Source organism: Neoarius graeffei, chromosome 23, assembly GCF_027579695.1.
Source record: "Neoarius graeffei isolate fNeoGra1 chromosome 23, fNeoGra1.pri, whole genome shotgun sequence".
NCBI lineage: Eukaryota > Metazoa > Chordata > Actinopteri > Siluriformes > Ariidae > Neoarius > Neoarius graeffei.
Genome location: NC_083591.1, coordinates 16,250,417 through 16,265,387, shown reverse-complemented (window position 1 = coordinate 16,265,387; position 14,971 = coordinate 16,250,417). Strand labels below are relative to the sequence as shown.

Sequence of the window (14,971 nt, the reverse complement as noted above, 5' to 3'; positions counted from 1 at the left end):
TGTTCCAATATTTGTTACGATTTACAAGGACGTGTATAAGAGTGGTGTACAACCCCGATTCCAAAAAAATTGGGACAAGGTGCAAATTGTAAATAAAAACGGAATGCAATAATTTACAAATCTCAAAAACTGATATTGTATTCACAATAGAACATAGACAACATATCAAATGTCGAAAGTGAGACATTTTGAAATTTCATGCCAAATGTTGGCTCATTTGAAATTTCATGACAGCAACACATCTCAAAAAAGTTGGGACAGGGGCAATAAGAGGCTGGAAAAGTTAAAGGTACAAAAAAGGAACAGCTGGAGGACCAAATTGCAACTCATTAGGTCAATTGGCAATAGGTCATTAACATGACTGGGTATAAAAAGAGCATCTTGGAGTGGCAGCGGCTCTCAGAAGTAAAGATGGGAAGAGGATCACCAATCCCCCTAATTCTGCGCCGACAAATAGTGGAGCAATATCAGAAAGGATTTCGACAGTGTAAAATTGCAAAGAGTTTGAACATATCATCATCTACAGTGCATAATATCATCAAAAGATTCAGAGAATCTGGAAGAATCTCTGTGCATAAGGGTCAAGGCCGGAAAACCATACTGGGTGCCCGTGATCTTGGGGCCCTTAGATGGCACTGCATCACATACAGGCATGCTTCTGTATTGGAAATCACAAAATGGGCTCAGGAATATTTCCAGAGAACATTATCTGTGAACACAATTCACTGTGCCATCCGCCGTTGCCAGCTAAAACTCTATAGTTCAAAGAAGAAGCTGTATCTAAACATGATCCAGAAGCGCAGACGTCTTCTCTGGGCCAAGGCTCATTTAAAATGGACTGTGGCAAAGTGGAAAACTGTTCTGTGGTCAGACGAATCAAAATTTGAAGTTCTTTATGGAAATCAGGGACGCCGTGTCATTCGGACTAAAGAGGAGAAGGATGACCCAAGTTGTTATCAGCGCTCAGTTCAGAAGCCTGCATCTCTGATGGTATGGGGTTGCATTAGTGTGTGTGGCATGGGCAGCTTACACATCTGGAAAGACACCATCAATGCTGAAAGGTATATCCAGGTTCTAGAGCAACATATGCTCCCATCCAGACGACGTCTCTTTCAGGGAAGACCTTGCATTTTCCAACATGACAATGCCAAACCACATACTGCATCAATTACAGCATCATGGCTGCGTAGAAGAAGGGTCCGGGTACTGAACTGACCAGCCTGCAGTCCAGATCTTTCACCCATAGAACACATTTGGCGCATCATAAAACAGAAGATATGACAAAAAAGACCTAAGACAGTTGAGCAACTAGAATCCTACATTAGACAAGAATGGGTTAACATTCCTATCCCTAAACTTGAGCAACTTGTCTCCTCAATCCCCAGACGTTTACAGACTGTTGTAAAGAGAAAAGGGGACGTCTCACAGTGGTAAACATGGCCTTGTCCCAAATTTTTTGAGATGTGTTGTTGTCATGAAATTTAAAATCACCTAATCTTTCTCTTTAAATGATCCATTTTCTCAGTTTAAACATTTGATATGTCATCTATGTTCTATTCTGAATAAAATATGGAATTTTGAAACTTCCACATCATTGCATTCCGTTTTTATTTACAATTTGTACTTTGTTCCAACTTTTTTGGAATCGGGGTTGTAATTGGAGTTTCCAGTGTCAGCACTTTGTAACAGTCTTGATAACATGATAAGCTGCTTATTAACTTCAAGAGAGAAGAAAAAAGAGGCAGGTCAAGGAATGACTATTTTAATAGCTTCCATTCCATAAGTAATAATAGGAACTGACTTGTCTTACAGATGTTCCAAAACATTAAATGTAACAATAAACAGATTAAAAGTGCAATTTGATATTCTATTATCAATAAAATATGTAATTACTGGTAAATTGCTGTGATATACGAGAGAAGAATAATAAAAGACTTGAAGATGTGCGGTTATCATCATTTGATTATTTTCCTGAAACAGCATACTTCCAAGAGTGTTATTTCTTACATAAATGGCTAACTGATATTGACTCAAAATACTATCCTCAGTGTGTTGATTTTCAGTAAATAAGAACAAACTTATTAGTAAAAACTGTAAAATCTTGAAATGGATTTTTATTTGATTTATTAAATTAAAGTTTTTTATTGTTGTGTTTTTGTTTTTTTAAAGGGAAGTTCCACTTGCTATCTAAGACGGGGCGCATTGAAAAGAGCGTCGAGTCCCATCGAGGAGCCGTACTGGCTTGTCGCTGGAACTATGATGGAACTGCTCTCATCACAGGTTGGTCTGATTCAAAATCTTTCATTCAGTATATTTTCAGTCTCTTCCAATCTGAACAGTTATCATGTACTTTTTAAATCCTGTTGCCTCTTTCTTTCTTTCTTTCTTTCTTTCTTTCTTTCTTTCTTTCTTTCTTTCTTTCTTTCTTTCTTTCTTTCTTTCTTTCTTTCTTTCTTTCTTTCTTTCTTTCTTTCTTTCTTTCTTTCTTTCTTTCTTTCTTTCTTTCTTTCTTTCTTTCTTTCTTTCTTTCTTTCTTTCTTTCTTTCTTTCTTTCTTTCTTTCTTTCTTTCTTTCTTTCTTTCTTTCTTTCTTTCTTTCTTTCTTTCTTTCTTTCTTTCTTTCTTTCTTTCTTTCTTTCTTTCTTTCTTTCTTTCTTTCTTTCTTTCTTTCTTTCTTTCTTTCTTTCTTTCTTTCTTTCTTTCTTTCTTTCTTTCTTTCTTTCTTTCTTTCTTTCTTTCTTTCTTTCTTTCTTTCTTTCTTTCTTTCTTTCTTTCTTTCTTTCTTTCTTTCTTTCTTTCTTTCTTTCTTTCTTTCTTTCTTTCTTTCTTTCTTTCTTTCTTTCTTTCTTTCTTTCTTTCTTTCTTTCTTTCTTTCTTTCTTTCTTTCTTTCTTTCTTTCTTTCTTTCTTTCTTTCTTTCTTTCAGCCCTAAAACACAAGAGATTTTAGCTGTGCAAATCCAACAAAAGCACTATAAATTGCTTTTATTCCAGTGCTCAAACACTATCACACATTTTGTTTGTATTATCCTGAAATGTTCAAACCTACTTGGAATACACACAATAACTATAATAAAAAATCAGAAATGGAATGAAAACATGAGTGACATTTCATTTAGTTCACCCTTCATGACCTAAACATGTTGTGCCTTAAGTGTGAGTAAATGTGACTGTGGGCTGATGAGATGATTGATTGTGAGATAACGCGCTTCGACAGCCTTTGCTGTGTGTTCAAACAGAGACTAAAACCACACACACTCTGTAGGTGTTCAGCATGCCATAAGGTTGCTGTTTTTGCCTTTTTTTCTTTTTATCTTACTTTCTCTTTATCTCCGAAAGTGTGTGTGTGTGTGCTACTTACAACGGACATGTACGAGTACTACATTTTATAAAGAGAATATTATTGCTAAATGAGATACAAATTAATATAGATTTTCAACAATTATACCTTTGTACACAGATATGGAAGCATAATTAAAACTGTATAATTCAATAGTGTTTAAATTCTCACTCTGTTCCTTCCAGCTGGTGAGGACGGCCAAATCAAGATCTGGTCTAAAAGTGGGATGCTGAGGTCCACTTTGGCCCAACAAGGTATGAAAGCATATATGTATGTACCATGGATTGTGTTTGTGACAGTTAAACTGAGATTTGCTCACTTCTGTGGTAAAGAGCCAAATCCAAACAATTAGCTCAAAGGATTCCTCAGACCAACTCTCTGGAGCACGTGGTCCAATGGTTCCGTTACATTGCAGGCATTTAGCAGACGCTGGGTACAACATACCCAGAGCAGCCTGGGGAGCAGTTGAGGGTTAGGTGCCTTGCTCAAGGGCACTTCAGCCATTCCTGCTGGTCCAGGGAATTGAACCAGTGACCTTTTGGTACCAAAGCTGCTTCTCTAACCATTAGGCCATGGCTTCCTCTAAACGTGTATAGAGTACAAAGAAATTATACTAAAAATCAAATGAAGCTTAGAAGGAAGTAGCAGACATTGTGTCCCTGGTCTGGTGAGTGTACGTAGCGATTACCAATGAAGCTAGACGGTAACAACCAGTTTTCACACTAATTAGTGTATTGTTTAAATGAATAGCTTTAGAAACTATATATAGTTACTGCTATTGTTTCTCATCGAAACTCCATGACAATACTGGGGTGGGTTTCCCAAAAGCATTGTAGCACAAAGATCATCGTTAAATGGTAGCGCGAGCATCACAATGAACACTCTCCTAGGCCAAGTTTACATTAGACCGTATCTGTCTCGTTTTTTTCGCGGATGCACTGTCCGTTTACATTAAAACGCCTGGAAACGCCGGGAAACGGGAATCTGCCAGGGTCCACGTATTCATTCTAGATCGTGTCTGGTCCGGTGCTGTGTAAACATTGAGAATACGCGGATACGCTGTGCTGAGCTCTAGCTGGCGTCGTCATTGGACAACGTCACTGTGACATCCACCTTCCTGATTCGCTGGCGTTGGTCATGTGACGCGACTGCTGAAAAACGGCGCGGACTTCCGCCTTGTATCACCTTTCATTAAAGAGTATAAAAGTATGAAAATACTGCAAATACTGATGCAAATACTGCCCATTGTGTAGTTATGATTGTCTTTAGGCTTGCCATCCTTCCACTTGCAAGTGGTAAGTGATATGCACTGGGATCACACACACAGCGGCTCAGTCCCGAATCACTGCTCGTGCGCTATACTCGCGCGCTCTGTGAGCTGCGCAGGGCCGGAGTGCACACCCTCCAGAGGGCACTCGCTGTTCAGGTCGGAGTGATTTGGAGCGCAGGATGCCTGCGGAGCCGAGCGTATCCGTGTATTGGTGTTGCTGTGTGCACGCGAATCGTGTATTGGTGTTGCTGTGTGCACGCTAATCGTTTTAAAAACGTTAATCTGATGATCCGCTGATACGGTCTAATGTAAACCCCACCCTAGTTAAGATGCTGTTAGTGTTAAGAGGCTTTTGGGAAACCTACTCCTGCTCTCTACACACCCAAAGAGTGTACAAGCGACACTTTGAAAGCACAGTCGCTACTTGCCCCAATATACAATCCTCCTCAGTCTTCTTTTCCTACAAGTTATGACGCTGAAAAATCCCCAAACCTGTAATTCATGAACGCTCCACTCCGCATCCAATCTGTCAGTCTCCATTTGATCACAAAACAATAAAGTTTTCCCGAATCAACATTTCAGCAACTTCAAATCAATATTCATGTCCCCTGCTGCCGATTTTCTGCATCAAGCCAAAAAGTTCGTCTACTCTGCCGGCGCTACCATGATTGAAAATCACATGATTGCATTCCTGCGCGCTGATTGGCCAAAAGCTTGAATGGTGTTTGCGAACCTTACAGTGGTGCTTGAAAGTTTGTGAACCCTTTAGAATTTTCTATATTTCTGCAAAAATATGACCTAAAACATCATCAGATTTTCACACAAGTCCTTAAAGTACATAAAGAGAACCCAGTTAAACAAATGAGACAAAAATATTATACTTGGTCATTTATTTATTGAGGAAAATGATCCAATATTACATATCTGTGAGTGGCAAAAGTATGTGAACCTCTAGGATTAGCAGTTAATTTGAAGGTGAAATTAAAGTCAGGTGTTTTCAATCAATGGGATGACAATCAGGTGTGAGTGGGCACCCTGTTTTATTTAAAGAACAGGGATCTATCAAAGTCTGATCTTCACAACACGTTTAAGTGTATCATGGGACGAACAAAGGAGATTTCTGAGGACCTCATAAAAAGCGTTGTTGATGCTCATCAGGCTGGAAAAGGTTACAAAACCATCTCTAAAGAGTTTGGACTCCACCAATCCACAGTCAGAAAGATTGTGTACAAATGGAGGAAATTCAAAACCATTGTTACCCTCCCCAGGAGTGGTCGACCAACAAAGATCACTCCAAGAGCTAGGCGTATAATAGTCGGTGAGGTCACAAAGGACCCCAGGGTAACTTCTAAGCACCTGAAGGCCTCTCTCACATTGGCTAATGTTCATGAGTCCACCATCAGGAGAACACTGAACAACAATGGTGTGCATGGCAGGGTTGCAAGGAGAAAGCCACTGCTGTCCAAAAAGAACATTGCTGCTCGTCTGCAGTTTGCTAAAGATCACGTGGACAAGCCAGAAGGCTATTGGAAAAATGTTTTGTGGACAGATGAGACTAAAATAGAACTTCTCATCTCATTATCTCTAGCTGCTTTATTCTGTTCTACAGGGTCGCAGGCAAGCTGGAGCCTATCCCAGCTGACTACGGGCGAAAGGCGGTGTACACCCTGGACAAGTTGCCAGGTCATCACAGGGCTGACACATAGACACAGACAACCATTCACACTCACACCTGCTTTCAATTTAGAGTCACCAGTTAACCTAACCTGCATGTCTTTGGACTGTGGGGGAAACCGGAGCATCCGGAGGAAACCCATGCGGACAACATGCAAACTCTGCACAGAAAGGTCCTCGACGGCCACAGGGCTCGAACCCGGACCTTCTTGTTGTGAGGCAACAGCGCGAACCACTACACCACCGTGCTGCCCTAAAATAGAACTTTTTGGTTTAAATGAGAAGCGTTATGTTTGGAGAAAGGAAAAGACTGCATTCCAGCATAAGAACCTTATCCCATCTGTGAAACATGGTGGTGGTAGTATCATGGTTTGGGCCTGTTTTGCTGCATCTGGGCCAGGACAGCTTGCCATCATTGATGGAACAATAAATTCTGAATTATACCAGCGAATTCTAAAGGAAAATGTCAGGACATCTGTCCATGAACTGAATCTCAAGAGAAGGTGAGTCATGCAGCAAGACAATGACCCTAAGCACACAAGTCGTTCTACCAAAGAATGGTTAAAGAAGAATCAAGTTAATGTTTTGGAATGGCCAAGTCAAAGTCCTGACCTTGATCCAAACGAAATGTTGTGGAAGGACCTGAAGTGAGCAGTTCATGTGAGGAGACCCACCAACATCCCATAGTTGAAGCTGTTCTGTACAGAGGAATGGGCTAAAATTCCTCCAAGCCGGTGTGCAGGACTGATCAACAGTTACCGGAAACGTTTAGTTGCAGTTATTGCTGCACAAGGGGGTCACACCAGATACTGAAAGCAAAGGTTCACATACTTTTGCCACTCACAGATATGTAATATTGGATCATTTTCCTCAATAAATAAATGACCAAGTATAATATTTTTGTCTCGGTTGTGTAACTGGGTTCTCTTTATCTACTTTTATGAAAATCTGTGTGTGTGAAAATCTGATGATATTTTGGGTCATATTTATGCAGAAATATAGAAAATTCTAAAGGGTTCACAAACTTTCAAGCACCACTGTACACGCCGTGCTGTTTTACCTATCAGTATCCCCCAGTCAGTGCACCCAAATAAACTTGAGAATAATGATTTGAAGCCACATAGTGTATCATAAATTTAGACTTTGTATACTTTAATTTCCAACCCTTCCATACCATGACACAGTGCATTGTAAGTCTTTAGTCCTGTTTTTGTTACTCATTTTGACAGTTCACATTTAAAACATTGGTGCCTGGTTTCTTGCAGATGAATTCAATGTCATTCACCTTTCAACCAATCAGCATGCAGCAATGCATCATGTGATTTCCAAAATGGCCATGCCAGCGGAGTAGACTGGAAGTTTTCTTGAAAACGGTTGAACAAAATCGACCTTAAACTTAGCAGAGCCCTTCCCTCTCCAAGCTTGATCAATGGTCAATTTAAAGTAGCCAGCTAACTTAACTGTGGAGGAAACCCACACAGACATGGGAGAACATGCAAACTCCACATAGAAAGGTCCCCGTCAGTCACTGGGCTTGAACCCGGAACCTTCTTGCTGTGCGGCAACAGTGCTAATCACAACATGATAATCTTGCCCCTTTTACAGCCAGTAGATAGCTAAAGAAAAGAGCTGTTACTGCAGTTTGCAGAAGCAACTGGTATACAGGCACCGAAACCTGGATTTACGGTTACCATTTTGTGTTGGACATGTTGGACATTTGGAAAAGGGAAAAGAGAAAGGAAAAGATGGCCTACCAAGAGAAACTGAATCGCAATGCCAAGTAACGCTATGTGGACAAATGATAGGGAGCATACCGGGAATAAATGTCATTGTTTTATTTGCTGTGAATTCAAAACCGGATTACAAAACAATCTTAAATTGCCCAGAGAAACAAGTAGCATCATCGGAAGATGAAAGTTCTACTATTTATTTGGATATGCAGTGACGTTGTGAAGTGATAGACTTTTGTGACTTATTCAACCTCAAAGCAAGAGTGTGAAAATGAGTGAAGAAATTTGTAAAGATATCACTTTGCAGACGTTTGATCTGTATTCATAACGTGATTACGTGATCGGTATGTACAAATGGTGTACAAATGTGACTAGCATCATAAAGCTAAAGTCCTGTTCGTTCTTGTGATATGTGTTTCATATCTATGCGGTGACAACTTCATTAGTAGTTCAAACGAGCAATGGGTGTGGAGATGGACGCAGAACTGTATGTAGATTGTAACCATGATTAAATCTGATGTAAATTCAAAATGATTTTTCTCGCCAATACTTTGTTGTATAGATAAGCAGTGTTGGAAAGGTCATTTCATGTGATAGCCATCTCACTTCACTGTAATGAATATGTAATTTGTCAGTCAGGTTTGATTACATATCTACTGCATCGCGAGCCATAGCAGTCTTGTACACTACTGATGCTTGAGTTTCTGTGGCTGTTTTCCAGCTAAAAACTGAGCTAAGAAAGCTATAATGTAAACTATAGGTTTACGTGACACATGAAAGAGGAGGGGGAGGGACTGTGCATTTTCTTGTTTCTTACAATAGGGGTGGAGTATGACTTCTTCAGGTGACCAGTTCTTACACATTGCACCTTTAAAACCAAATGTAAGGTGCCATGAATTGCAAGCACAGAACAGCATGCATAGAAACTGTCGCATGTGCGAGTGAGCACTTCAGTTCAGTGAGCACTGAGACACTGTACCATTCCTTTCCCCTCCTCCAGGTTCTACACCATGTCAAGATACATTTCATGGCATCTTGTGTTCATTTTAATGACCACATTCGCTGATCCTTCTATATACAGTCATCCTTCCTCACACTCTCTATTAAAGGGCTGATGACACGAACATGACTCTATGCAATTTCTTAAATAAACTATACAACACGGCAAACATGTTAGATTTCGGTTATAATTACATGAAAAGAAGCTGTTGTTACGCGAATATCCAACTTTTAATTGCACAGCGCAAGAAAACTGGGTCCGTGGCTCGCGGCCATGTTGTGACGTCAGCGGAAGAACACGCTGCGGTTCACTGGCTGTTCTACTCAATGGAAATGGCGCATGAAAACGCCGGTGAACTTTCTAGTGCTAGCTCTTCCTCTTCTGGGAGTCTAGAATTGTGTTGATCTTTTCCGAATAGAATCTATGATGGCCTACCCTCTTTACCCTTTGCCTCTCGTTGCTAGGCGGCAGTTACATGAAAGCCGCAAGCTTTCACAAGCAAATACATGACTGATATCACGCCGACTTTATGATTACATTTATGATTATCATGTAGAATCTATAGCTCTACGTACCTTTATCTTACGTCGTTTCACAACACATGTTCTGACAAGAGGACTGTCTTTGGATCCGGCATAGCTACTAGTAGACCCCCTCCGGAATACTGGCCGTGTTGCCAGATTGGGAAGTTTCCTGCCCAGTTGGGCGGTTTCAAGTGCATTTTGGTGGGTTTTGAACATATTTTGGGCTGGAAAACGTCAGCAGTATCTGGCAACAGATACTCCTGACGTTTTCCAGCCCAAAATATGTTCAAAACCCACCAAAATGCACTTGAAACCGCCCAACTGGGCGGGAAACCTCCCAATCTGGCAACACTGTGTAGGCACTGCTGATGGTAGTAACACACGTTTGTGCTGAACTGAACACCCAGGAGATTCTTTTAAGCTGGGAAGGGTGTCAAAACAATCCAAATCGAAGTGTTCAGAGCACAGGACGGATGTTGGTGAGGGCTCCCACTTGTCACGAGTGCGCCTGACTTGCTTCACCCACTTCGCATGCAGCTCGGGATCTCTGGGAAACTTGAATAAACTTACCCCATCCTTGTGGGTTTTGGAGCAAAGCTGGCAACACAACGCGAAAGCATGATAACTAATATATATATATATATATATATATATATATATATATATATATATATTTATTTGTGGCAGCGGGGGCGTGGTCAAGCGCCGGTCTGTGACAGGAGGGCGGAGTCAGGGAAGGTAAGTGGCAGAATCACTACACCTGAGAGCAATTAACCTGTGTTTGTGTGTCTTCCCAGGGACCGCGCCCTATATCAGGAGGGAGAGCGAGAGCGGAGGGAGCTCATCCCTGGACGAGACGCTGATGTGTGTGTCTCTGTGCGTCTGACATATATTGTTAGACTGAAAAGTGTGGCAATAAAAAGCCTTGTTTACACCTGATCTCTGTCCTGCCGTCCTCTGTGCTCCACCCACCCACAGGGAAATTACTACAGTGGTGCAGAAACCCGGGACAGTGGAGCCCCAAACAGCAGCCCCATGGAATCCTCCCCGTTCGCCGATCTGGTCCACGCCCTCGCCACGGCTCAGCAAAGCCAGCACCAGGTGCTCGTCACACTCCGAAAGGAACAAGAGCGGCGCTTCGAAGCCCTGGTGCTGGCCCAGCAGGAAGATCGCGAGGCGTTCCGGCATCTTCTGGCGTCGGCGGGGTCCACCAGCGCTCCCGCCGCGGGCCCGTCTCCCCTCACTGTCACCAAGATGGGCCCACAGGACGACCCCGAGGCGTTCCTCACGTTGTTTGAACAGGTCGCCGAAGCCTCAGGCTGGCCGATGGAGCAGCGCGCAGCGTGCCTCCTCCCCCTGCTAACGGGAGAGGCACAGCTGGCCGCGCTACAGCTCCCCGCCGACCGCCGGCTGGCCTACGCGGACCTCCGCCGGGCCGTCCTCCAGCGCATGGGGCGCACACCGGAACAACAGCACCAGCGCTTCCGCGCGCTGCGACTGGAGGAAGTCGGCCGGCCGTTCGCGTTCGGCCAGCAGCTCCGGGACGCCTGCTGGCGGTGGTTGAGGGCCAACAATCGCAACACCGAGGGAATCGTCGACCAGGTGGTACTGGAACAGTTCATCGCCCGCTTACCAGCCGGAACCGCAGAGTGGGTCCAGTGCCACCGCCCGGCGTCGCTGGATCAGGCAGTCGAGCTGGCGGAGGATCATCTGGCGGCTGTCCCAGCGGCAGGACAGCAGATGCCATCTTCTCTTCTCTCCTCTTCTCTCTCTCTCTCTCCCCCTCCTCCTGTGTCCCGTCCTCGCCCCATTCCCCCACCGCGGAGGCGGGGGCCGGCACCACCCCAGCCGGCCCGCAGCACCCGCGGTGCCCTCCCGTTTCTCCCTTCTGTGTCTGTCTCTCCCCCACCTCAGGTGAGTGAGCCCCAGATCACCGGTGCAGAGGGAAAGCCCGGGCCGGTTTGCTGGCGCTGCGGGGAGCCGGGCCACCTTCAACAGCAGTGCACAGCAATGGAAGTGGGCGTGGTGGTTCGGATCCCCAACGCGCCAGAGGCCGCCCTCGATCGGGCCAGAGTGTATCGCATACCGGTGAGTATCCAAGGGGCTACATATCAGGCGTTGGTGGATTCTGGTTGTAATCAGACCTCAATTCGCCAAAGCCTGGTTCAAAACGAGGCATTGGGGGGAGCACAAGGGGTGAAGGTGTTGTGTGTGCACGGGGATGTTCACCGCTACCCTTTGGTGTCGGTCCACATTATTTTCAGAGGGGAAAAATTTATAGTGAAGGCGGCGGTTAATCCTCGCCTTACCCACTCTTTAATTTTGGGGACTGATTGGCCGGGATTTCGGGGTTTAATGACACGCCTAGTAGAGAGTGGGTCCTGCCATTTGACAGGGGGAGGTCCCGGTGTCGCTTTGGCGGGAGCAGCTGTCACAGAGCCGTCTACGTCATCTCCGCGTCAGAGTGAGGAGCCGCCGGCTCCTCCTCTCTCTATTGGGGAATCCCTCGCGGATTTCCCATTAGAGCAGTCGCGAGACGAGACTCTGCGGCATGCGTTTGACCAAGTGAGAGTAATCGATGGTCAAACGCTCCAGCCGAACGCCACCCCGTCCTTCTCCTACTTCGCGATTATGAAGGATAGATTATACCGAGTGACGCAGGACACTCAAACTAAAGAGCGAGTCACGCAGCTTTTAATTCCGAAGAGCTGCCGGGAATTGGTATTCCAGGCGGCTCACTTTAATCCCATGGCTGGACACTTGGAGCAGGATAAAACACTAGCCCGAACAATGGCCCGATTCTATTGGCCGGGGATTCGCGGCGATGTCCGTAGGTGGTGTACGGCATGCCCCGAATGCCAGTTAGTAAACCCAGCGGCCATTCCAAAAGCGCCTTTGCGCCCTCTACCGTTAATCGAGACCCCGTTTGAGAGAATTGGGATGGATCTCGTCGGGCCATTAGATCGGTCAGCACGAGGGTACCACTTTATATTAGTTCTGGTGGACTATGCAACGCGATACCCGGAAGCAGTGCCTCTGCGCAATATCTCAGCACGCAGTATTGCAGAGGCACTCTTCCGCGTCATCTCCCGAGTTGGAATCCCGAAAGAGATTCTGACTGATCAAGGCACTACGTTTATGTCACGAACACTGCGCGAGCTGTATGGGTTATTGGGGATTAAGCCGATCCGCACCAGCGTGTATCACCCACAAACGGACGGTTTAGTGGAACGATTCAACCACACCCTCAAAAATATTATTAAGAAATTCGTAAGTGAGGACGCACGTAATTGGGATAAATGGCTCGAACCCTTGCTGTTCTCAGTGCGAGAGGTCCCCCAAGCCTCCACGGGGTTCTCCCCGTTCGAATTATTATATGGGCGTAAGCCGCGTGTCATCCTGGACGTGCTGCGGGAAAATTGGGAGGAGGGACCTTCACAAAGTAAGAACGAAATTCAGTACGTTATGGACCTGCGCGCAAAACTCCACACGCTCACCCACCTAACTCAGGAGAATTTGCGGCAGGCCCAGGAACGGCAAGCCCACCTGTACAACAAGGGTACGCGCCTTAGAGAGTTCACACCGGGAGATAAGGTACTCGTACTGTTGCCCACGTCGAGCTCCAAATTGATCGCCAAGTGGCAAGGACCCTTTGAGGTCACACGGCGAGTCGGGGACGTCGACTATGAGGTGAGGCGAACGGACAGGGGTGGGGCGCTACAGATTTACCACCTCAATCTGCTTAAACTCTGGAACGAGGAAGTCCCCGTGGCGTTGGTGTTGGTGGTTCCGGAGAAGGCGGAGCTGGGGCCGGAGGTTCAAAAAGGGACATTGGCATCACGTACCTCTCCGGTCCCCTGTGGAGACCACCTCTCCCCGACCCAACTCACAGAGGTCGCCCAGTTGCAGACCGAGTTTTCGGATGTGTTCTCGCCCCTGCCCAGCCGCACTAACCTCATAGAACACCACATAGAGACGCCCCCAGGGGTGGTAGTGCGTAGACGCCCTTACAGGCTACCCGAACACAAAAAAAAGGTGGTTCGGGAAGAACTTCAGACCATGCTCGAAATGGGCATCATCGAGGAGTCCCACAGTGACTGAAGCAGCCCGGTGGTCTTGGTACCCAAGGCCGACGGGTCGGTCCGGTTCTGTGTGGACTATAGAAAAGTCAGCGCGGTGTCTAAATTCGACGCGTACCCAATGCCTCGTATTGATGAGTTGCTCGATCGACTAGGCACTGCTCGCTTTTATTCGACGCTGGATTTGACGAAGGGATATTGGCAGATCCCCTTGACTCCACTATCCCGAGAAAAAAACGGCCTTTTCCACACCGTTTGGTTTACACCAATTCGTCACCCTTCCGTTTGGGCTGTTTGGGGCGCCCGCAACGTTTCAGCGGCTGATGGACAGAGTCCTTCGCCCTCACGCCACTTATGCGGCAGCGTATTTAGATGACATCATCATCTATAGTAATGACTGGCAGCGGCACCTCGAACATCTGAGGGCCATCCTTAGGTCGCTGAGGCGAGCGTGGCTCACAGCCAACCCAAAGAAGTGTGCGATTGGGCGGGTGGATGTACGGTATCTGGGCTTCCACTTGGGCAACGGGTGCGTCCCCAAATTAATAAGACGGCAGCAATTGCGGCCTGCCCGAGGCCCAAGACCAAAAAGGGGGTGAGACAGTTCCTGGGGCTGGCTGGCTATTATCGTAGGTTTATACCTAATTATTCGGACGTCACCAGCCCGCTGACTGATCTCACTAAAAAGGGGGCACCAGATCCGGTCCAGTGGACGGAGCAGTGCCAGCGGGCTTTCTCTGAGGTAAAGGCTGCACTGTGTGGGGGGCCACTTCTACACTCCCCTGACTTTTCTCTCCCCTTTATGTTGCAGACCGATGCGTCGGACAGAGGGCTGGGGGCGGTTTTGTCCCAGGAGGTGGAGGGGGAGGACCGCCCTGTCCTGTATATCAGCAGGAAGCTGTCGGTGCGTGAGGGGCGCAACAGCACCATAGAGAAAGAGTGTTTGGCCAGCAAGTGGGCGGTTCTCGCCCTCCGGTACTACCTGCTGGGGCGCCCTTTCACCCTCTGTTCGGACCACGCGCCCCTCCAGTGGCTCCACCGCATGAAAGATGCCAACGCGCGGATCACCCGTTGGTATCTGGAGCTCCAACCCTTTAATTTCAAGGTGGTCCACAGGCCAGGGGCACAGATGGTCGTGGCGGACTTCCTCTCTCGTCGGGGGGGAGTCGGCTGCAGGCCGGACGGCCGCCCGGCCTGAGTCGGGCGGTGGGGGTATGTGGCAGTGGGGGCGTGGTCAAGCGCTGGTCTGTGACAGGAGGGCGGAGTCAGGGAAGGTAAGTGGCAGAATCACTACACCTGAGAGCAATTAACCTGTGTTTGTGTGTCTTCCCAGGGACCGCGCCCTATATCAGGAGGG

The 14,971-nt window shown here is 46.2% G+C and overlaps 1 protein-coding gene across 2 annotated transcripts in view; it reads left to right on the top strand.

The window, feature by feature from the left end:
• The window catches only part of ift80 (intraflagellar transport 80 homolog (Chlamydomonas)), a 200,710-nt gene that overhangs the window by 20,081 nt on the left and 165,658 nt on the right, over window positions 1-14,971 (top strand). For both annotated transcript variants that reach the window (XM_060905275.1, XM_060905274.1), the window contains 2 exons: window positions 2,170-2,280; window positions 3,523-3,591. In XM_060905275.1, the coding sequence (XP_060761258.1) occupies window positions 2,170-2,280; window positions 3,523-3,591 (180 nt within the window). The remainder of the gene's footprint in view (window positions 1-2,169; window positions 2,281-3,522; window positions 3,592-14,971) is intronic.